Source organism: Paroedura picta, chromosome 3 (assembly GCF_049243985.1).
Source record: "Paroedura picta isolate Pp20150507F chromosome 3, Ppicta_v3.0, whole genome shotgun sequence".
Lineage (NCBI taxonomy): Eukaryota > Metazoa > Chordata > Lepidosauria > Squamata > Gekkonidae > Paroedura > Paroedura picta.
Genome location: NC_135371.1, coordinates 172,867,312 through 172,891,573, shown reverse-complemented (window position 1 = coordinate 172,891,573; position 24,262 = coordinate 172,867,312). Strand labels below are relative to the sequence as shown.

Genomic DNA, 24,262 nt, shown 5'->3' with positions numbered 1-24,262 from the left:
CCGCACCACGGATTTATACAGGGGTTGTTACGATCCTGGCTGATTTCTTTTCAGCCCCCTTCCTAATTAACCCCCAACATAGCATTTTCCTTCTCCTCAAGGACCGTCCCAGCAATCGGTCCCCGGGAAACGTCCGCAGAGCCCCACACAATTAGAAGAGCATTCGAAGGCCGCTGCTTCCTTGGCTCTCGGTACAGCCCCCCCCCCCCCCCAGCTCCTGAAACAGATTATTCAGGAGAACCTTCCCAAACAGCCCGGACCCCAGGCAAAGCACCGTCCAGGCCCTCGGCTGTAAAACTCCAGGCTGCTCGTCGTAGGGAGGCTGTTCTTCACAGCCACAGACTCGGCACTGTGTCGGACTGCCCGGCGCAGCTCTGGGGGTGTCAAATCGCCCTCCTGGCTGGAGCGGCTCACGGTTTTCTGGACAGTGGCGGGTTGTGTGTGTGCACAGAAGGCCCATTCATCGGTGTGAGGCCTCGGAACCTGGCCAGGTGTTCACAGACAAGCGCCCCTGTATCTTGAGAAGCCAGAGCCCCAACTGGCCCTTAATTGCTCGCCATGCCAGAGCTCTCCCCAGTTTGCTCCAGTCCAAATTCAGCTCCCCCCTCCCGCTTCCTCCCCCCTCGAGTCACCGTCGTGGGGAACGGAGAATAAAACCCTTCTCACTCCGCATCTGGAGGGGATCCTCGCCGGGAGAGAAGTAGAGTCACAATGAAATTGCTTCTCCTCTCTCTTTTGGCGGTCACCCTATGGGCTCCCCTCTGCTGGGCAGCCAGAAAAGCCCCCGAGAACCCCGCCAAGGACTTGAGTTCCCCACGTTCGGGCCGAAACGGGCCGGCCCATCGGGGGAAGCATCGGAAGCAGCTCACCCCGGGAAAGGGTGTGGCAGAAGGTGAGTGACGGATGCAACTGTGGGAACCCGGCCAGGAAAGGGCTTTCGGAAATGGTTTAGGCAGGAGGATGAAAAAAGAGGGGACTGTCCGGTGTGTGAACTACCACAAAACAGTGAGATGCCTCAGAGTGGCACAGCCTCTTCCAGCCTCAGACCTGAAAGAGCAAACGGTGGGGGCTGAAGGCTCTTCGGGACTGTATTATTCTGAATTATCCCCCACTTTGGCATTTTGTGCCAGATTCGGAGGGCTTTTTCCTGGGCTTTGGGTGCGTTCCTTGTGTGCACATCTGTGTGAGCGTTTGCTGTTGCTTCTAGGGTGAACCCTTGAGTGGGTGTTCAAGTGCTCTTTGTTATTTTTTTTTCTTCCGTTGTTTATTCGGCTTGATCGGAATGTAAATGTCCTCGGAGGGTTTTTCAAATGTGGCGCAGAGTGCCTTTATTTTTTAAAGGATGAGGGCAGGGTATACATTTGACAAAGAAATATCCCATTTATTCACACACACCTGCCCCGGGTTCCAGCTGCAGGGATCGTTGCTATATTGACGTCAAACCTGAGAGCCTGAGATGCCAAACATGCAGCCAGAGTTGTACAGTTTCAACTAAAGAATTTATCCATTTGATCTTCTTCAAGAGAGCCATGCAGTTAAGAGCGGTGGCATCAAATCGGGAGAATGAGGGTTTATTCCTCACTCCTCCTCCATGTGCAGCCAGCTGGGTGCCCTTGGGCTAGTCACTGTCCTGTTAGAGCTGTTCACACAGAGCAGTCCTGTCAGAGCTCTCTCAGGCCCACCTCCCCCACAGGGTGTCTGTTGTGGGGGGGTGGGAGGAAGGGAAAGGCAAAGCCCCTTTGAGACACATGAGGCCTGCTTGGTGCCCTCAGGCCAGTCCCAGTTCTCTCAGAGTCCATAAAGAATCCATAAAGAATGACAGCCTCTAGTCTGGAGAGCCAGGTTTGATTCCCCACTCCCCCACATGCAGCCAGCTGAGTGACCTTGGGCTAGTCCCAGTTCTCTCTGAGTTGTCTCAGGCCTGCTTACATCACAGGTGGGGAGAGGAAGGGAAGGCAATTGCACGCCGCTTTGAGACTCCTTGTGAAAAGCCGTATGGAAGGGTGGTATAAAAATCTAATAAATAAATAAACAGTGGGGTATAAAAGCCAACTCTTCTTCTTCCCCTGGCTTCACCCCCCAAAGTCTCCAGCAGGTGTTCCTCACCCAGCTCTGGCACCCTACCTTATCTTAAGAATTGGCTGATGGAATATTGAGGGAGAGTGAGGTGAGATGTTGAGGAAATAAGATGGAATGTTGAGAGTGAGTGGAATGTTGAGCACTAACTTTTATAGAAGGCAGAGGGAAGTTTCTTTATCCTAAATATCCTAAATATCAGCATCCTAGTTGTTCTTCTGTGTTATTTTCCCCAGAGACCCCGAAGTCCGGAGCTGCTTTAGAGAGTGTTACAGGGGGAAAGGACGCACCCCAGAAAGGAGGCAAACCGCCCATCCTAAAGAACACAGTCTTGAGAAGAAAGGAAGCAACCCACCTGGATGGGCAAAAGCTTTGGAAAGGAGATGGAGCTAAGAGGGAAAGGACCAAAGCTGGAAAGAAGGTGTTGAGCCCCAAGAAAACGGGCACTAACAGCACAAGTGCCAAACCTGAATCCACGGCTCCTGGGCCAAATGTCACCCTGGCTGAAACAGGGGGTACGTACCCCAAGAACAGTGCCCAAGAAATTGGGAATAAGAAGATGGAGGGAGTCCTTAGACTAGGGCCATTTAACGCTTGCAAGTATGTTAAGTGCAGTTAAGTTGCTTACAGAGACCCAACTAATCAACATTATCTGAAACACCCTATCACTCGCCCCCACTCTCAGGTCCTGCAAACTGAGGGTGTCTTTTATTGAGTCCATCCATCTCTTCTTGGGCCTTCCTCCTTTCCTGCTGCCCTCAATTTTTTCCTTGCATGATTGTCTTTTCCGTTGGCTTTTGTCTTCTTGTAATGTGACCAAAGTACGATAGCTTCAGTTTAAGCATTTTAGCTTCCCGGAAGAGTTGATTTGGTCAAGGACCCTCATCTTTGTCTTTATGGCAGACCACCCCATCACACTCCCCTGCAACACCACGTTTCAAAGGAATCTACTTTTCTCCCCGTTAGCTTTCTTCATTGTCCAACATTCATACCCATACATAGCAATGGGGAATACCATGGCATGAATTAATAATCTTGGTTGCCAGCAAGACATCTTTACACTTAAGGGTCTTTTCTAGCTTGTTCATGGCTGCCCTCCCCAATTTCAATCCTCTTCTGACTTCTTGAGTGCAGTGTCCCTTTTGATTAATAATGTACCCAAGGAACAGAAAATCTTGAACAATTTCAGTTTCTTCCATCTTCAGCGTTAGTGTCATTCCTCAGGAGTCATTACTTTCGTCTTTTTTCTGGTATATATTTTTATTTATTTAGAAAGATGCAAGGAAATAAAAAAAAAGAAATATTGCATTCTGCATATATTCTATTAAAAAGATGAAAAATATTCAAAGAGCTTACATTTAGCTTATTTTATATCATCTTGTTCTTTTATATTATCTTGAAGTATTTCCTTGCCTTCTTGCAAGTCCACCAATTATGGCAGAACAATGCATTTATATTTTGACATTTCCAACATTTGTTATTATAGTTCTTATTAATTCTTGCAATAACATGAGGGGTAATGTATCATCTTAAAACATTTTATCTCATGTTTCTTTTAACATTTGACACTCAGTACATTTCAACACAATGATCCACACTAACTCTCAGTGATCTAAGTCCTCCAGTATTTTGACCTAATTTTATCATACACTCTTTAATTTGCTCTGTTTAAGAACCATACTGCATTAACGATTTGTAGATTTTGCCTAGCAAATGTTTTATGTAACCTGTTATTAAATATTAATAAGCAGTTTATTGCTTTTGTCTTCTTGATGTTCAGCTGTAATCCTATTTTGGGACTTTCTATGTTAATGTTCTTCAGCGGGTGTTTCAATTCCTCACTGTTTTCTGCCAACAGTGTGGTGTTATCTGCATATATCAAATGTTAATGTTCCTTCCACCAATTTTCACCCCACCTTCATATAAATCTAATCTGTTGTTAGGATGTGTTCTGCATACATATAGAAGAGATAGGGAGATTAAAATGCATCCTTATCTGATACTGACACTGAAAATTTAAATATAATTTAAATCTAAATAAATAAATAAATAAAATAAATAAAATTTAAATATAAATCTAAATAAATAAATAAAATACCTTTACTAGTTGTAAACCATTCTATTTCTCCCTATTCAGTCTCACACTGGCCTCTTGTCTAGATTGTGCCTCAAAACAGTCTAAGGCCAACACACTCATTTTCTTTAAAGCCAACCATACCTTTTTCTGATCCAAACAGTCAAAAGCTATGCTTTAATCTATGAAATGCAAGCTGATTTTTCTGAAATTCTCATGTATGCTCCAGTGTATTGTGCAGCGGGTCAGACTAGATGAACCCAGAGGTCCCTTCCAACTCTATGATTCTATAAATTTTCAGTGTGATCTCTTGTAACTCTTCCTCTTCTGAATCCAGCATTTCTTGTTCCATGTATGGTAAGACTTTGAGCATTATTCTACTTGCACAAGAAATTGACACAATGGTCTGATAGTTGCTGCAATCTTTGGTGTCTCATTTTTGGTGGTGGTGGGAATTGGGATGTAAATTGAGCATTTCCAGTCTGTGGGCATTTATTTTCTTTTCCATATTTGTTGGTACAATCATAGACTCATAGTGAGGACTGATTATGTATTTTGTTGTATATTTTAATCGTTGTACGCCGCCCCGAAACAGCTGGGCCCAGAGGGGTGCTCTTATAAATCTAATTAATAAATAATAAATAAACAGCCAAGCCAGTGGGCGTAGGCCTCAGCACCTCTTCTTAAGGAACGGTGCTTCCTGTTTTTATTCTCTGAGCACAACATAGCAGAGAACTTTTGGGCATCCCACCAAGTGAAGCAATTGCCTTCTGCCCCTGGGCAGATGTGCCCGTAAACCAGATGTGTGACTGAAGAACATCAGGTGGTGACCCAGTTTGTAGATTTACGTGTGAGGTTTCCGTGATGTACAGCCTCCTTTTCTAAGTTGTTTGTATTGGGCTATTTGGGCCACATGCCAGAATTTTGCCCGGTCACATAAGTGGCCTCTTGAGTGCAGTCCATAAATATCCCAAGAAGATAAAGTTTCATTTATTCGAGTCGATGGTTATGTTTATTTATGTTTATTGGATTTTTTAGGCCGCCCTCCCAACAAGCTGGCTCGGAGCACTGTGCAAAGATATAAAACATACAATAACAACGGATAAAATTAAATTTAAAATTGATTTAAATCAACGACAAATTAAAACATGTTAAAACAGCTGCAATTGTATAGTAAGGATATTGAATTCTCCCATAAACTCAAGATGATTTGGGAGTGGTCAATAGAATAGATGGACGCTGATAATTATAATTAATTAATTAATTAATTAATTATATTTCGATAATTATAATACTTTATTTTCGTAGCTGGCCTTTCCTGAATAGCTCAGGCTTGGGTAACCACATTGCTAAAAGCAATCAATAACATAGTATAAAATCTATATAATCAATAGTCCTGCGTTCTGCAGCGGGTTGGACTAGATGCCCCTGAGGTCCCTTCCATTCCCAAAATCCCTAAGCTTTCCCTCATAGGACTTGGTCCCCAGATCCTGGATCTGGATCATCCTTGTAGTATACACTGTAATTTTTCCCAAAGAAGCCTTTTTTGGAGGTGAAATGCATTAGGAATTTTGGGGGGGTAGTTTAAAAAAAGAGTAATAAAATAATTTAACCTAATTTGCACCCCTCAGCCTCCCCACCCCCCATACTAGTGGTTGGTACAGCTCTTTTTCTTGTCACGCGAAAACAGGACAGCTGCTACTTTGGGATGTCAACTGGAAGAGCCATAGTGTAGACCCCAAATAATGATGGACTTTTCATTTCTGCACACGTCTCCTGTCTTTGCAGGGTTGATAAATGCCAGGAAAACCCTCGGCAAGAAGCACGGCGCCTCCCACAGGGCACAGGGAAGAAAAGAACATGGCGCCACGCTCAGGAATGCTACAAGAGAAGAGCCAGGCCCTTGGCCCAGAAATGAAAGCCAGGAGCTCTTGAGTCCCACCTCTCAAAACGCCAGTCGGACCAAAGAAGGAAAAGAGCACCGGTTTCTTCCTAGGAATGCCAGCCGGGCACAGCTGCAGAAGCAGGTCATCTTTCCCCACAGGAAGGGTGGCTGGCCATCAGGAAAGGAAAATGGCGCCCGGAAGAGAAATGCCAGCCACACACTGATATGGAAGGAGCGTAGCGCCGTCACGAAGAACATCAGTCACGTGGCGCCAATGAAAGTGACCCACTTTCACCCCAGAAAAGCCAGTGGGGCAGAAGTGGGGAAACAACAGGGCATACCCTCCACGAATTCCAGTTGGACGGTGCCCGGGCCAAAGTCGGCCTTCCCTCAGAGGAATATTAGCCAAGCGCATGGGAAAAAGAGGCCCAATTTCACTCACAGAAACGCTAGTCGGGATCCTCCAGGGAAAAGGCCCGGCATGCCCCCCTGGAAGGAGCCCAGCCCTGCCCCCAAGAACGCCAGCCGGGCACCGACAGAGGAAAAGCTCGGCTCGTCTTTCCGGAACGCCAACCACTCACTGGGCAAAGCCAAGCCAGGGTTTGCCCACAGGAACGCCAGCTGGGCAGTGCCGAGGAAAAGGCAGGGTCCTCGCCACAGGAACGGGAGCAAGGCTGAGTTCAACAAAGGCTCTCCCCACAGGAATGCCAGCTGGGCGCTGCCAGGGAAAGAGCCTGGTGCTTCCCGCAGGAGCGGCAGCCAAGCCCTGACGGGGACTAAGCGTGACGCTGCACACAAGAGCAGTAGCCGGTCAGGGGCAGGGAAGGCACTCGGGGTTCCTTTCAGGAACAGGACCCAAAAGGAAGTCGTGAAGGAACAAAGCCCCTCCCCCAAGAACGTCTCCAAGGCTGGGGTGGACACGCCAAAATGGCGGCCTCTGTTACTGCAGCCTCCGGATGAGCCCATCATGCCCTCGCTGCCCACGACCTGCCTGCTTTCCGAACACGCCATCGCCTGCGGGAATGCCCGTCTGAAGGCCGTGCCGAAGCTGAGTGACCCCGTGCTCAAAACCCTGTACCTGGCAGGTGAGAATCTGAGGAGGGGAAGGGGTTCTCCACTTGCCTCTGCCACCTTCCAGCCCACGTAGACTCCCCTAGGGCCATGAAGCTCGCAAATCTTTCCATGCGCTCTGTTGTCCGTCTTGATCCAGAGTTGTCTGGTGGGTCGGAAGCCAGATACGGGTATCGCTCGCGAACAACTGGCATTTGAGGACTGGTAGCTGAAAGAAAGATATCCTGGAAGTCAGGAACTTTCTTTGGTCAGAAAAAATCTGGTCACAAGTATTCAGGAATTCTAAACAAAACCAGTTAAAAGGACCAGGCAGGAGGAGATGGAAAAGACCTTGACCTGAGACCCTGGCTCAGTGGCAGGGCCTCTACTTGGCAGGCAGAAAGGTCCCCGGTTCAATCCCCAGCATCTCCAGTGAGAAGGACCAGGCTGGAGGGGATGAGAAAGACCTTGACCTGAGACCCTGGCTCAGTTGCAGAGCCTCTGCTTGGCAGGCAGAAGGTCCCAGGTTCAATCCCCAGCATCTCCAGTCAAAAGGACCAGGCAGGAAGGGATGGGGAAGACCTTGGCCTGAGACCCTGGCTCAGTGGCAGAGCCTCTGCTTGGCAGGCAGAAGGTCCCAGGTTCAATCCCCAGCATCTCCAGTTAGAAGGACCAGGCAGGAGGGAAGGGGAAAGACGGCCTAAGACCCTGGCTCAGTGGCAGAGCCTCTGCTTGGCATACAGAAGGTCCCAGGTTCAATCCCCGGCATCTCCAGTTAGAAGGACCAGGCAGGCGGGGATGGGGAAGACCTTGGCCTGAGACCCTGGCTCAGTGGCAGAGCCTTTGCTTGGCAGGCAGGAGGTCCCAGGTTCAATCCCCAGCATCTCCAGTTCAAAGGACCGGGCAAGAGGGGGTGGGAAAGACCTTGGCCTGAGACCCTGGAGAGTGGCTGCCCATCAGAGTACATAGTACTGACTTTGAGGATCCAATTCCCCAAAGGAACACCAGTTGGGCAGCACAATTTCACGTGTATTTTTTACTGGAGGGGGCATTGTCCATTTATTTATTTATTTATTTAATTTATCTTTATATTTATATACCACCACTCTCAAAAGTCTCGCAGCGGTTTACAAAGATTCATAAGAACAATAAAATCCCATAAAAACCATAGGAATGCCAGGTCCCATCCGCCTTGCCCACAGCGGATTAGACGTTCTGCGGCTTTGATTTACGGTCTGAGAATAGAATAGGCCCTCTCCCTCAAGTATTGATTTGTGAATGTCAGAATAAAAGGACATGTTATTCAACTGGGCGAAAGAAAGGACACATTTATAAAGGGAAAAATAGCCAGAAGAAAATGCCTTGCCGCAGATGTGTTTTTAAAAATCACCATTAATCTCTTTCATTTCCTGACGGCATTTCTTGGTTTCCCCTAACTCTCGTTTGCCCTGAGGTCCAGCTCTGGAAATTGTGGTTAGCACGAATTCTTACTATTGCTGGTTTGCAACCTGCGGTTTCAAATCAGCCAACTGACGTTCCAAATCATTATTTGGTTTTTGCCACAGGTTTATTATTATTTATTATTATTCAATTTATTCCCCGCCACTCCCGTATACCGGCTTGTGGCGGGGTTACAAACGTTCAGTTAAAAAGCCCATCAAAACCCCATTAAAATGGACACAAAACATATAAGAACAGGCAACATGGCAAAATGCTGCTCACCACCCATCCTTAACGCTGTAAGGGGAGGAAGGATGATCAAGATAAGAAGAAGAAGAAAAGGAAGAAGAGTTGGTTCTTATATGCCGCTTTTCCCTACCCGAAGGAGGCTCAAAGTGGCTTACATTCGCCTTCCCTTTCCTCTCCCCACCACAGACACCCTGTGAGGGAGGTGAGGCCGAGAGAGCCCTGAGATTACTGAAGAAGAAGAAGAGTTGGTTCTTATATGCCGCTTTTCCCTACCCGAAGGAGGCTCAAAGTGGCTTACATTCACCTTCCCTTTCCTCTCCCCACCACAGACACCCTGTGAGGGAGGTGAGGCCGAGAGAGCCCTGAGATTACTGAAGAAGAAGAAGAGTTGGTTCTTAGATGCCGCTTTTCTCTACCCAAAGGAGTCTCAAAGTGGCTTACAGTCGCCTTTCCATTCCTCTCCCCACAACAGACACCCTGTGAGGTGAGTGAGGCTGAGAGAGCCCTGATATTCCTGCTCGGTCAGAACAGTTTCATCAGTGCCGTGGCAAGCCCAAGGTCACCCAGCTGGTTGCATGTGGGGGAGCGCAGAATCGAACCCGGCATGCCAGATTAGAAGTCCGCACTCCTAACCACGACACCAAACTGGCTCCACTACACCAAACAACACAGATTGCAGCTAACACAGGGCACCCCCATTGATCTTCTTCACTGCCCCCAGCCTCAACCATAGACCTGGCGGAAGAGCTCCATTTTCCAGGGCTCGCAGAACGCCAAGAGTTCCCGCAGGGCCCGCAGCTCACCCGGGAGCTCATTTCACCAGGTGGGGCCAGTCGAGGCCAGGCATGCTTCCCTGGGGCTGGGAACGATTTGATTGCAAACCAGGACGAGAGGAAACCAGGAACACCAGGTGAAGCAATCATAAAAAGCTATGACTTCCAACCTTCTGGACTATGCAAGATCTGCAGTGGGTACGTTTGAGCAGAATATAAAGAGTGGCCTGCAGGGGGCGTCAGAGGATACGCATATTTAGCATAGTTGGATCGAGAACTTCCTGATCTTGTCCCGATTATCTCCTCCAGAGTCCTGATTGGTTTCAGTGGGAGGCTTCCTGCTCCTATAAGCGTGTTTCCTCTCCACTTGCTTCCGCAGCAGACAGCATGACTGCAAACAACAGGTAGAACAGTTAGTTAGGTCTCTCTCTCTTTTTTACACAAAGTTGTTTCTCTTCACAATAAAACTCCCTTGTTCTTTTAAGCAGCCCGGTGCTTCACACTCTCTCGCATATTCAGACTCTGACAACACAAACGAGGGCTTTAAGGATCAGAATGTGACATGTCACCCTGCCGTTATCCGATCCAAAGGAGGCTCCCTTCGGCTCCTTCCGCCTCCCATTTCCGCAACTGTGGGAGGGGTCCTTCCTTTACCTCTCTCTCTCTCTCTCTCTCTCTTATTTGCTTCCTAGAGAACGAGATCGCCCATGTTCCCGCGGGGGTCTTCTTGGGTCTGCCCAATCTGGAATGGCTGGATCTCAGCAAGAACCGGCTGGATTCCTCAGGCCTACACGCGGAAGCTTTTCAGGTGACTGGAGGGGAAAGGCTGTTTTGCCAGGTGGAGGAAGGAGGGGGAAAACAGCCGTGCCTTTCCCCAAACTTCCATTCCCTTGCATGCCATTTATGTCCCTATTAACTGGTCTTCTATGCCTTCATATTAGTGATGCTCGCTCCAGGGAAAGATCTGTAGATTTGGTGTGTGTGTGGGTGGGGAGTCTGAGGAAGGTTTATGGCAGGGGTAGTCAAACTGCGGCCCTCCAGATGTCCATGGACTACAATTCCCATGAGCCCCCTGCCAGCGAATGCTGGCAGGGGGCTCCTGGGAATTGTAGTCCATGGACATCTGGAGGGCCGCAGTTTCACTACCCCTGGTTTATGGGAAGGGAAAAACCTCAGGGAGGTAAAATGCCTTAGGACCCACTTCCAAGAAAGCTACTCATTTCTGTGACTTGGAGATATAACCCCAGGAGATTTCCAGTCACTACTTGGAGACTAATAAACAGAAAGAAATTTCCAAGCTGGCGATGGCAAAAAGCTTTATTCAGAACGGGTTCCTAGGCATAAAACCTCGTTTTCGTATTTTACTTCCTCAGTAAACTTATTTCTTAATTGGTTTTCTCTCCAGGGATACAAACAGTCTTCAACCCACTACCCCTAATTCTTATATTTTATATACCTTATACTTTATATTTTAAGCCATATAACTTGGGTCGATTAGAATCAAAGGTCCATAAAAGTCCATAAAAGTAACTCTCTTATAAATGACCTTTATGATCTTATAAATGACCTTTATGATAGTGATGAGAGGAACGAATCTTGGCCATCTGGACCTCCATGTCCTGTTCTCACAGCATTTGCAAATCAAATGTTAGTGGTCTTTCCTTAGGGCAGTGGTGGAACCTCTGGTCTCTGAACTCACCTGAACTCATTATTACCAAAGATGACCACCAGCCACTGCTGCTTTAGCAGCTTGTTTCTTGACTCCTCCTCCCCCTGCACAGAATCTCACCAAGCTGAAACGTCTCAATCTGGACGGGAACCGGCTAAAGACCATCCCCGCCTTGCCTTCGTCGCTCCAGGAACTAAAGCTGAACGACAACAACTTAGAAGGGCTGCAAAGAAGCAACTTCCGAGGTGTGTAGGTGGTGGTGGTGGTGGTGGGTTGCTCCATTTCAAAACAGGTTCCTTTGGGAGGGAGCGGAACATCTCGTAATGTGAGTGTTGCCAACTCAGGGTTGGGAAATTCCTGGGGCCATTCCGCACAGATTCTTTGTAGCAGGAGTATGGCAAATTGTAATTGCTACTAAAATGCGGTTATGCACAACGCCGTAGACAATCTGCCACACTCCTGAAACCAATCTGCAAAAAGCGCTTCGTTGTAGCGCTTTCAGGGAAATCCCAAAAAGTGGATTCACCCTCCGGAAAGCGCTACACTCTTGCAACCAATCTGCAACACTAGCGGGAAAGTTCTGTGCGTTACCATTGTTGCGGTTTCTGCAAAGTCCCTCCCCCTGGCTCTCTCCTCTGATCTTCCGGCGAAGCGATCACCATTTTTTTTTCTCGGAGTGAGCGGAGATTAACGAACTGGCGAGCCTTCATTCACCCAGCGAGGCTTCCCCGGCTGCAGTCCCTCCCCAGAGCTGCTTTAAGTCACCAAGCACCACACAGCCCCGTTTGCTGGTTTATTTTCCCTTTATTTTGGGCCAAAAATCGCGCCCGTGCGCGGGGGGGGGGTGGATTTTCTTTTTCACTCGGGGGGGAGTGTGGCAATGATGAAATGGCAGCTCACACACCACCTGCTAGCTAGATGGGTCTCTCCATTGCAACAAATCAACGCAGATTCGTTGCAACGTGTGTGTTTTTGTTTTTAACCTGCCTTAAAGGGAAAGGGGCTTTTGGGGAGCATGATAACGGCCACCCATTGGCTGCTCGTTTGATTGACGGCCAAGGGCGGGACAAAGCTCAGCAAATATCGCTTCCTGGTTAGCAATTTTTGCCGAGAACGGAAACCTGTGGGAAACGATAGAAACGCAACTGGATTCCACTACAAAGGCAGGTATGCATAATGACGAATTCCATTATTTAAAATGCTGTTTTTTCGTTCTGAAACCAATTGGCTACATAGATCCTGGTGCAGAATGGCCCCTGGAAAGTCTGGAGAGGAGCTGGAATTCCAGGGGATCCCCAGGCCCCACCTGGAGGCTGGCATCCCTGACCCTCAGTGGGGTCCAAGGCCACAGAGTACCCCCTCCCAAGCAGCCCTTTCCTCCAGGGGAACTGATCTCTGCAGTCTGGAGAGGAGCTGGAATTCCGGGGGATCCCCAGGCCCCACCTGGAGGCTGGCATCCCTGACCCTCAGTGGGGTCCAAGGCCACAGAGTCCCCCTCCCAAGCAGCCCTTTCCTCCAGGGGAACTGATCTCTGCAGTCTGGAGAGGAGCTGGAATTCCGGGGGATCCCCAGGCCCCACCTGGAGGCTGGCATCCCTGACCCTCAGTGGGGTCCAAGGCCACAGAGTCCCCCCTCCCAAGCAGCCCTTTCCTCCAGAGGAACTGATCTCTGCAGTCTGGATAGGAGCTGGAATTCCAGGGGATCCCCAGGCCCCACCTGGAGGCTGGCATCCCTGACCCTCCGTGGGGTCCAAGGCCACAGAGTCCCCCCTCCCAAGCAGCCCTTTCCTCCAGGGGAACTGATCTCTGCAGTCTGGAGAGGAGCTGGAATTCCAGGGGATCCCCAGGCCCCACCTGGAGGCTGGCATCCATGACCCTCAGTGGGGCCCAAGGCCTTCCCTCCCTGGAGACCCAAACTGGGGCACCATGTCCCCCCTCTCCACTGGGCCTTTAAAGACCTGCTCCGGAGGGAGCTCTTCGCATTCCTTTTCTTATCCTCTCTTCTCCGTAGGCCTCTTCAAACTTCTCACCTTGGAGCTTGAGGGGAACCACCTCCATGACGGCAACGTGCTCCCGACTGCCTTCAAGGCCCTGAGCAGGCTCATCTACCTGCGCCTGGACCGGAACCACTTTCGGGCCATCCCTTCTGGTTTGCCTGCGTCTCTGCAGGTGAGCAGCAAATGCTAGCTCTGTATCCCTGGAACTGCCTGCGGTGGGTCAGGCTGGAGGCGTTTAAAGAGCCCCCCACAGAGTTCATCCATAGCTGTTTGACTGATTCTTCTTCAGTAAGCCCAGGCTGAATTGATTTGGGTTTCTCTGATTCAGCTGGTTTAAACTAATAGGATGGTTGATTCAGCTGGGATAAGCCCAAAATTAAAGGTAAAGGTATCCCCTGTGCAAGCACCGAGTCATGTCTGACCCTTGGGGTGACGCCCTCTAGCGTTTTCATGGCAGACTCAATACGGGGTGGTTTGCCAGTGCCTTCCCCAGTCATCACCGTTTACCCCCCAGCAAGCAAGCTGGGTCCTCATTTTACCGACCTCAGAAGGATGGAAGGCTGAGTCGACTGCTGGGATCGAACTCCCAGCCTCATGGGCAGAGCTTTCAGACTGCATGTCCGCTGCCTTACCACTCTGTGCCACAAGAGGCTCCTATTAGCCCAAAATTACTTTCAGGCTTATCCGAATGGATTGCTGAGAATTTCCTGGAGGTTTTGGGTGGAATATGGTGAGGGTGGAGTTTTGGAAGGAGAGGGACCTCTGTTCTGGGAGATCTCCAGGCTCCACCTGGAGGTTGGCAGCCCTATACAGCACCCTCCCCCACCCCTATTTAATAAAGTTGTCTCCTTGTGATGTCAAAAACAGTAACAAATTGAGGATTTTTGTCTAGGGCAGGGGTGGCTAACTGTGGCTCTCCAGACATCTACGGACTACAGTTCCCATGAGCCCCTGCCAGGGTGGTTCAGTTAGCAGTCACCAGGGGCAAGGCCTTCTCAGTTGTGGCCCTTTGGAATGCGGGATTTGTTTAGGTTCTGCCAAGCATGCAAGGGCAAATTGTTTTGCTTGGCCTTTGTAAGGAAACAATGTTTTGGGGCTGTTTTAAAAGTGATAGCCACTTATTTCAATATCTGAAGAAGTGTGCTGTGGAAACGAAAGCTTACATCTTGAATAAAACTTTGTGAGTCTTCATGGTGCCCCTGGACTCATGGCTAAACAGCTGAAGTCTTTGAAAGACAAGAAGGAATCTACTTGCAGGAGAACCTTTTGTTCTGGATACCCCCCCCCCCAGCATTCCTGTTTGACCCTTAGAAAAAAGGGGTGCCAACTGCAGTTTGGGAAATCCCTGGAGATTTGCAGGCAGAGCCTAAAGAATGACAGGGTTCAGGGAGGGGGGCATGAAGCTATAGTCTGAGGCTCTTATGGAGGCCTCGGCCTCTCTGCCCTGTTGTTGGCCCTCCAGAGGAACTGGCTGGCCCCTGGGTGAGACGGGAGGCTGGACTAGATGGACCCCCCCTGGTCTGGCCCAGCAGGGCTCTTCTGATGTTCTCATGAAGGCCTCGGCCTCTCTGCCCTGTCTTTGGCCCTCCGGAGGAACTGGTTGGCCTCTGGGTGAGACAAGAGGTTGACTACTGCTCATATCCAGCAGGGCTTTTCTTGGCTTCCCACGTAAGTGACTCCTCCGCCCTTTGCAGGAGCTGCACCTGGATTCCAACCGCATCGAGGAGGTGACAGAAGGCGTCCTCAACAAAACCCTCAACCTCACCGTGCTGGTCCTGAGCAACAACCAGCTTCAGGAAGATCGCCTCGCTCCACGTGCCTGGATAGACCTCCCGTAAGTCACCCTTTGCAATGTATGGCTGCGAAAGTTGGACCATAAGGAAGGCCGAGCGTCAAAGAATTGAGGCTTTTGAACTCTGGTGCTTGAGAAGACACTTGCGAGCCCCTTGGACAGAAAGGCGAACAAACCGGTCAGTCTTAGAGGAGATCAGCCCTGACTGCTCCTTAGAAGGCCAGATCCTGAAGAGGAAACTCAAATGCTTTGGCCACCTCATGAGAAGGAAGGGCTCCCTGGAGAAGAGCCTAATGCTGGGAGCGATTGAGGGCAAAAGAAGAAGGGGACGTCAGAGAATGAGGTGGCTGGATGGAGTCACTGAAGCAGTAGGTGCAAACTTAAATGGACTCTGGGGAATGGTAGAGGACAGGAAGGCCTGGAGGATCATTGTCCATGGGGTCACGATGGGTCGGACACAACTGTGCACCTAAGAGCAAGTCAACCTAGCCTTTTTAGAGCTGGGCCCGGAAGCCGAGATTGCTGCCCCATAGCTAGGACTGCTTCCTGGTCTCTGTGAACCTCTCTTCTGCCTGATCCATCCTGTGTTGTTACAGTTGATATCCAGATGACCAAGGTCAGCTCCAGTCGAAAAAACTAGCTGGAGGGTGGGCTCCCTGATGAGGTCTCTCTCTTCCCCAAACACTGCCTGCCCTGGGTCACAGATTCCAGATGAGCTTACCCATCCAGAGCTGGCAGCCCAGTTCCCAAGTGCCCATTGAGAGCCCGGCCTCTTCCAGTTGATCTCCAGGCCCCACCTAAACCATTGAGGGGCCTCTCTTCCATGTCTTCAGGGGTCCCCAGCCAATGGAGCCCACTCCTGTCCCCATGGCCCCACCCAGCATTCCTTACCTGTGTCCATCATCAGACCTCTGAAGAAGACCCAATTCGGGTCAAAATGCGTTAGGTCTTGAAGTTGACTATGGTATAGCACATATTACGTTTTTCTAAGAATAGGCTACGGTTTTCCTACGTTTATGTAAACCACCCCAAGCCTCGAGGGGAGGGCAATAACTGAATGAATGAATGAATGAATGAATGAATGAATGAATGAATGAATGAATGAATGAATGAATCTCAACCTGGGAGTCAGGACCACTTTGGGGGTCGAGCGACCCTTTCACAGGGGTCACGGCAGGGCATGCAGCTTGGCCAGGGAGGCGCCATCCACACAACATCCTTGCGGGGTAGGTTGAGATAGAGCGTTCGTCTGTCTGGAGCAGCGGAAAAGAGCGAGATCAGCATGGGGGGACAAGAGGCAGAATGGAACTGAGAAACCCCGGGGGGAAAAACCAATTTATATACAATCATGAACCATGGATCTTCACGCCATTGGTCAGTTTCGGTTTAATTTCTGTGAAAGAACACTGGCATCATTTTATGGCTGGGGGTCACCATAACACAAGGAACTGTATTAAAGGGTTGCGGTGTTAGGAAGCTGGAGAACCACTGAAACAAACAAACAAGCAAATAAATAAATAAAAATTACAGGGCCGTCAAGAAGCTCCAGGGTTTCCCAGAACCCTGGTTGTGAAAGACTGCTTTAGGGTCCTACCCATTTTTCAGTTAGGTTTTTTCCGTTCTGGTCCTTTCGAGTTTTTCTTCCTCTTTGCGGTTTTCTCCCACCCCCAAAATCTCCACGTATTTTCCAAGTGGGAGTTCGCCACCCTACCGGAAACCAACAAGGTGGGGAGTGGAACTGCCGTCTATTTATTTATTTAATAGATTTATAAACCGCCCCTCTCTCCAAGCGGACTCAGGGCAGTTGACAAATGAGTCAACCTCTCAGGTTATTTTTTTTTAAACATCAGACCCCCCAACTGTCTTCTTTCCTCTGCCCCCTTCCCCAGGAAGTTGGAAGCCCTGGACCTCTCCCACAACCGCCTGGCTCTGGTGCCCTCCTTCCTGCCGCGCCACCTGAAGCAGCTGACCCTGCACCACAACCGCATCGAGCGCATCCCCGGCTACGTCTTCGCCCACATGACGCCCGGCCTGGAGTTCCTGCACCTGTCGCACAACGCGCTGCGGGACGACGGCATCCACGCCGTCTCCTTCCTGGGGCTCCACCGCTCGCTGGCGGAACTCCTTCTCGACAACAACCAGCTGCAAGCCATCCCCCGCGGCATCCTGCACCTGAAGGGGCTGCAGGTCCTGCGACTGAGCAACAACCGCATCAGGTGAAGAGCGCCTGTCCCGCTCCCCGCTGGCTTTGGGTGAGGGATGACCTTAGTTCGGGGGAAGGGTACCTGGGTTGAGCTGGTAGAATCATAGAATCATAGAGTTGGAAGGGGCCACACAGGCCATCACAGAACTATAGAGTTGGAAGGGGCCATAGAGGCCATCTAGGCCAACCCCCTGCTCAACGCAGGATCAGCCCAAAGCGTCCTAAAGCATCCAAGAAAAGTGTGTACCCAACCTTTGCTTGAAGGCTGCCAGTGAGGGGGGAGCTCACCACCTCCTTAGGCAGCCTATTCCACTGCTGAACTACTCTGATTGTGAACATTTTTCCCTGATATCTAGCCTATCTCGTTGTACTTGAAGTTTAAACCCATTACTGTGTGTCCTCTCCTCTGCAGCCAGCAGAAACAGCATCCTGCCCTCCTCCAAGTGACAACCTTTCAAATACTTAAAGAGGGCTATCATGTCCCCTCTCAGCCTCCTTTTCTCCAGGCTGAACATTCCCAAGTCCCTCAACCTATCTTCATAGGGCTTGGTCCCTTGGCCCCAGATCATCCTCGTCGCTCTCCTCTGTACCCTTTCAATTTTATCTACGTAACTTTCTGGGGCCGATCCGTGGTGTCTCCCTGGCTGGAGGAAACGGAGAGCCGCTCGCATGTCGGAATAGCGCATTAGGAGAGGCTCATTGGTGGCTCGGATCATGGCGTTCCCTGCTCATGGCCGGAGCTTCTGGACTCCCACCCCCAGGAAGCAGAGAGGCTGGGGAAGATCTAGGCAAGAAGTCATTCCTGGCCCAAGGAAGGTCCGCCTGGCCTCAACCAGGGCCAGGGCCTTTTCGGTCCAGGCCCCTACCTGGTGGAATGAGCTCCCAGAGGAGCTGTGAGCCCTGCAGGAGCTTTCAAGCTGGGGGTGGGTGGGCTTTGTGGTGGGGAGGGAACCTCAGCTGGATATAATGCCAATGAGTCCACCCGCCGGAACGTTCTCCAGAATCAAGATGGCAGCTACCATCTGGGAAATTTCTGGAGATTTGGAGGCAGTGCCTGCGGAGGGAGAGAAATCTACAGCATACCATAGAGTCCCATACTCCAAAACAGCCTGGGTCACAGTTCTCTGGTGTAAGATTATTTACCTGGTGGAACAGTCTACCTGGTGGGAGCAGAAGCAATGCCACAGGGCCCGGAAAAGAGAGTTGTTCCGCCAGGCCTGAGATACATCTGATTTCAGCCGGCCTCCCTGCCTGATTTGTGTTTGGATTCCATCAAGTAAACTTTAGGACAGAAGCGACCAAACTGTTGCTCTCCAGATGTCCATGGACTACAATTCCCATGAGCCCCAGGGGTCATGAACCCCTGGGGCTCATGGGAATTGTAGTCCATGGACATCTGGAGAGCCATTTGGTGGCCATCCCTGCTAGAGGAGTTGACATATATACCGCCCCTTCCTCTCTCCCCAGACAGGGGGCAGAATTGGGCAAATTTTATTTCAGTTAGGGCTTTTATTGCATTTTATAATGTATTTCATGATGATGATTAATTTAATTTTGCAGTTTTTCATGTCTGACGTCATTTCTATCTTTTTTGTCACCCCGCCTTAAGTCCTTGGGACCAGTTTCACCTAGTGGTTAAGAGCAGCGCCGGGTTTGAGACCCCCGCCCCTCCGCATGCAGCCAGCTGGGTGGCCTTGAGCTAGTCACAGTCCTCTCAGAGTTGTCCTCACAGAGCAGTTTTCAGTGAGCAGTTTTCTCAGAGCTCTCTCAGCCCCACTTACCTCACAGGTTGTCTGTTCTTGGGAGAGGAAGGGAAGGCGATTGTCAGCCACTTTGAGACTCCTTCAGGGAGAGAAAATTGGGTTTTAAAAACTAATTCTTTTTAAAATCTGAAAATATATAAATGCACATTACACCGTTCCTTAACTTAAGACTTCAGTGGGGGACAATGTAGAGTCCGAGCGATAGAGAGGCCCAGGCCCTGGATATCCCTTCTCTCTGCGGCTCTTATGCTATTTCTTTGGAGCAGGCTTACTTAACCGTGGTTTCGTGAAACCCTCGGGTTTCTTGACAGCCCTGGAAAGGTTTCCCGGATGAGTGGGAATTAATGTTTAAGATATTTTTAAAATTTGTTAGGGTTAAACATATATCGGGTGATATGACCATATAGGGTCATGTCGACCCCCCCAAAATGGCCAATGATGGGCCTGGTGGGGGCCCTGGGTGGGCATGTCCACAGCTTTACTTCCTGATCATATTCTCTACAATTGCACCCCTTCTGAGGTTTCTCGGAGCCTGAAGAATGTTCCAGGGGTTCCTCAAGGGTAAAAAAAAGTTGAGAAAGGCTGATTTGGGGTATGGATTTGTTGCCCTTGGGGAAACATCCTCCCTTCTGGCCTGACAACATCTCTCCACTGTGTCTCTCTGACTGTGCGGAGTTCCCTTGGAAGTCTAAGGCTACGAAAAAGCACAAAGTCCTTTACTTCCTGAGCCTCTTGTGGCGCAGAGTGGTAAGGCAGTGGACATGCTGTATGAAGCTCTGCCCATGAGGCTGGGAGTTCAATCCCAGCAGCCGGCTCAAGTATGACTCAGCCTTCCATCCTTCCGAGGTCGGTGAAATGAGCACCCAGCTTGCTGGGGGGTAAACGGTAATGACTGGGGAAGGCACTGGCAAACCACCCCGTATTGAGTCTGCCATGAAAACGCTGGAGGGCGTCACCTCAAGGGTCAGACTTGACCCGGTGCTTGCACAGGGGATACCTTTACCTTTACCTTTACTTCCTACAGGGAAATCAGTTGTAATTCCAGGCGATTTCCCAGCTGGCTCTGGAAGGGAAGCAGCCCAGCCCCACATCTAGAAAAAGGGGGTCCTAATGCCCCTGTGAGGGCTGCTCCAGATGCAGAGAGCGAGTCCAGACCCCGGCAGGTCCCCTGAGCCTTCCCGTTCTCTCTCCCAACCAGGCACGTCCCCCTGAACTCCGTCTGCGACACCCGAGTCACCGAGGACTCCAACATCGTGTCGATGCACCTGGAGAACAACCTGATCGACCGCCGGCGCATCCCGCCCACCGCCTTCTCCTGCATCAAGGCCTATCACAGCGTGGTGCTGCGGCCGCAACAGAACGAAGACGACTACTGAGGCACCGGGAGGGCCTGGCTTGGGACGGGGCCCTGGATAGGGGGGCGGGGAGAGGGCAAGCGCTTCGGGATGCGTCTGGTTCCCAGAGGTGTCAAACAGAACACCTGCCCCATCTCCTCCTTTGTCCAAAGCTTCGGTGCCCCCTGAAGATTCAGGGTGGTGGTCTTGACCAGGACCATCAGCCTCTGGGTGGGGTCCGCAGCTCTTTGCCAGCATGTTGTCGTGGTTAAGAGCGACGGCCTCTAATCCGGAGAACCGGGTTTGAATTCCCACTCTTCCATGTGCAGCCAGCTGGGGGAACTCGGGCTAGTCACAGTTCTCCCAGAGCTCTGAGCCCCACCTGCCACACAGGGTGTCTGTTGTGGAGAGAAGAAAGGGAAGGCGACTGGAAGCCGCTTTGAGACTCCTTCGGGTAGAGAAAAGTGGCATCTAGGAACCAACTCTTCTTCTTCAGTAATCTCAGGGCTCTCTCAGCCTCCCCTCCCTCACAGGGTGTCTGTTGTGGGGAGAGGAAAGGGGAGGCGAATGGAAGCCGCTTTGAGACTCCTTTGGGTAGAGAAAAGCGGCATCTAAGGACCAACTCTTCTTCTTCTTCAGTAATATCAGGGCTCTTTCTGCCTCTCCTCCCTCACAGGGTGTCTGTTGTGGGGACAGGAAGGGCAGGTGATTGTAAGACCCTTTAAGACTCCTCCGGATAGTAAAAATTGGGATAGAAAAATCCAGCTTTTCTTCTCAAAGATCCAGCTTGGTGGCGTGGTTAAGAATGACAGCCTCTAATCTGGAGAATCAGGTTTGATTCCCTACTCCTGTAAATGCAGCCCTTGAAACAGTCACAGTTCTTCCAGAGCTCTCTCAGCCCTATCGACCTCACAGGATATCTGTTGTGGGGAGAGGGAGGGAAGGCGATAACAAGACTCCTTCAGGTAGTAAAAATTGGGGTGCCCTTCTCCTTGACCTTCTTCTTCCTGAAATGACTATGACCTCCATAGGACAACGATCCATTCCCCCGGGAGAAAACGGCTGCTTTGGGGAGTGGCCTGTGTAGTTCCCAGCACCACGCTGGCAGGGGCTCCTGGGAATTGTAGTCCATGGACATCCGGAGGGCCACAATTTGGTCACCCTGCACTATACCGTGCCGATCTTCCTCCTTTCTTCAAACAAGAGGGAGAAAGACAAGAGGTGGTTTAAGGCAGGAATAGGTGTGGAGGCTCCGCTCCCTCCCAGACACAGAAATCCCAAGAGGACACACCCAGGAGGGGGAAATTAAAGTGGCCGGTCCCCTAGCTTGTGGCCAAGTCCATTAAAGCAAAAGGTGAATGGCTGGAAAGCCCCTCTGCAGATCCCTGGTTGAGGAACCCTGCCATAGAGATCCGGGGACATTCCTAGAGTGTAACTATATGGACGTCATGCCCTCAGACATTTCTCAGTTCCCCAGGGGTGGAAAATTGAGGCAGAGGGGTTGGTAATTCCCTACCCCAGGCCTGTAAACAGAAATCCGTAAATCAGGGGTAGTCGAACTGCGGCCCTCCAGATGTCCATGGACTACAATTCCCATGAGCCCCTGCCAGCGAATGCTGGCAGGGGCTCATGGGAATTGTAGTCCATGGACATCTGGAGGCCGCAGTTCGACTACCCCTGCCCGAAATGCACTCTGGTTTGGCTGTCCATTTTTCTACCCTGTGGGAACTGCGGTAGCACAGTTCTATCGGTTAACAACCAAAAGCTCTTTCCCAGCTTTTTATAAAGCGGTCGTTAGCAGTCTCTGTAAAAAAAGGTAGGTATTTTGCATCGCTTGGCTTGTTTGTATATATTACGCTGCTTCCCTGCTTCTCTGCTGCGGCTATCCAGTTTAATGAAGCTCCTGTGCGTATCCGACTGTTTCTGTGTATATATTCTACTTTCTTGGGCGTGCTGGACTCTAATTCTGAAATCCACTTATTATATGGTTGGCTGTATGCATTATACACGGCTGCCTTGTTCCGAATTGGTGTAATCTGCTTTGCGTCTCAGCGGGAGAGGCTGACTGTAAAGAAACGGGAATAAATAAACGGATGGAACCGGATGACCGCGGTGACTTAAATCCACGTCCAGCTCTGTCCTGGGAAATAATTCCAAAGTTCTGTTCATCAATATGAGCTTCATGCTTGTATCCCCAAAGCTTGGAGAAATTTTTGCATATGTTTTAGAGTTGTGTGCTTTGGCTAGAGATTTTGGGGAGGGGGGTAGAGCCTATGGATTTGGGTGTTTGGGAAGGGTCCAAGGCCACAGGGTCCCCCCTCCCAAGCAGCCCTTTCCTCCAAGGGAAATGATTTCTGCAGTCTGGAGAGGAGCTGGAATTCCGGGGAATCCCCAGGCCCCACCTGGAGGCTGGCATCCCTGACCCTCCGTGGGGTCCAAGGCCACAGAGTCCCCCCTCCCAAGCAGCCCTTTTCTCCAGGGGAACTGATCTCTGCAGTCTGGAGAGGAGCTGGAATTCCAGGGGATCCCCAGGCCCCACCTGGAGGCTGGCATCCCTGACCTTCAGTGGGGTCCAAGGCCACAGAGTCCCCCTCCCAAGCAGCCCATTTCTCTAGGGGAACTGATCTCTGCAGTCTGGAGAGGAGCTGGAATTCCAGGGGGTCCCCAGGCCCCACCTGGAGGCTGGCATCCCTGACCCTCAGAGGGGTCCAAGGACACAGAGTCCCCCCTCCCAAGCAGCCCTTTCCTCCAGGGGAACTGATCTCTGCAGTCTGGAGAGGAGCTGGAATTCCAGGGGATCCCCAGGCCCCACCTGGAGGCTGGCATCCCTGACCCTCCATGGGGTCCAAGGCCACAGAGTCCCCCCTCCCAAGCAGCCCTTTCCTCCAGGGGAACTGATCTCTGCAGTCTGGAGAGGAGCTGGAATTCCGGGGGATCCCCAGGCCCCACCCGGAGGCTGGCATCCCTGACCCTCAGTGGGGTCCCAGGCCACAGAGTCCCCCTCCCAAGCAGCCCTTTCCTCCAGGGGAACTGATCTCTGCAGTCTGGAGAGGAGCTGGAATTCCAGGAGATCCCCAGGCCTGACCTGGAGGCTGGCATCCCTGACCCTCCGTGGGGTCCAAGGCCACAGAGTCCCCCCTCCCAAGCAGCCCTTTTCTCCAGGGGAACTGATCTCTGCAGTCTGGAGAGGAGCTGGAATTCCAGGGGATCCCCAGGCCCCACCTAGAGGCTGGCATCCCTGACCTTCAGTGGGGTCCAAGGCCACAGAGTCCCCCTCCCAAGCAGCCCTTTTCTCTAGGGGAACTGATCTCTGCAGTCTGTAGAGGAGCTGGAATTCCAGGGGGTCCCCTGGCCCCACCTGGAGGCTGGCATCCCTGACCCTCAGTGGGGTCCAAGGACACAGTGCCCCCCCTCCCAAGCAGGCCTTTCCTCCAGGGGAACTGATCTCTGCAGTCTGGAGAGGAGCTGGAATTCCAGCGGATCCCCAGGCCCCCCTGGAGGCTGGCATCCCTGACTTTCAGTGGGGTCCAAGGCCACAGTCCCCCTCCCAAGCAGCCCTTTCCTCCAGGGGAACTGATCTCTGCAGTCTGGAGAGGAGCTGGAATTCCAGGGGATCCCCAGGCCCCACCTGGAGGCTGGCATCCCTGACCCTCAGAGGGATCCAAGGCCACAGAGTCCCCCCTCCCAAGCAGCCCTTTCCTCCAGGGGAACTGATCTCTGCAGTCTGGAGAGGAGCTGGAATTCCAGGGGATCCCCAGGCCCCACCTGGAGGCTGGCATCCCTGACCTTCAGTGGGGTCCAAGGCCACAGAGTCCCCCTCCCAAGCAGCCCTTTTCTCTAGGGGAACTGATCTCTGCAGTCTGGAGAGGAGCTGGAATTCCAGGGGGTCCCCAGGCCCCACCTGGAGGCTGGCATCCCTGACCCTCAGAGGGGTCCAAGGACACAGAGTCCCCCCTCC

The 24,262-nt window shown here is 51.1% G+C and overlaps 1 protein-coding gene across 2 annotated transcripts; it reads left to right on the top strand.

Annotated features, from left to right (window-relative positions):
• The first annotated feature begins 490 nt into the window (after positions 1-490).
• On the top strand, positions 491-22,216 carry LOC143833617 (uncharacterized). Of its 2 annotated transcripts, none has more exons than XM_077329672.1 (9): positions 491-892; positions 2,313-2,591; positions 5,939-7,120; positions 10,240-10,355; positions 11,329-11,461; positions 13,227-13,384; positions 14,907-15,046; positions 16,894-17,256; positions 20,169-20,306. In XM_077329672.1, the coding sequence occupies exons 1-8, from the start codon at positions 712-714 to the stop codon at positions 17,222-17,224; spliced, it is 2,520 nt and encodes an 839-aa protein (XP_077185787.1). In that variant the 5' UTR covers positions 491-711; the 3' UTR covers positions 17,225-17,256; positions 20,169-20,306. The 2 variants fall into 2 exon arrangements, with proteins under 2 accessions (XP_077185787.1, XP_077185786.1); XM_077329671.1 differs by having other exon boundaries at positions 494-892; positions 16,894-17,220; positions 20,169-22,216.
• The last annotated feature ends 2,046 nt before the right edge of the window (positions 22,217-24,262 follow it).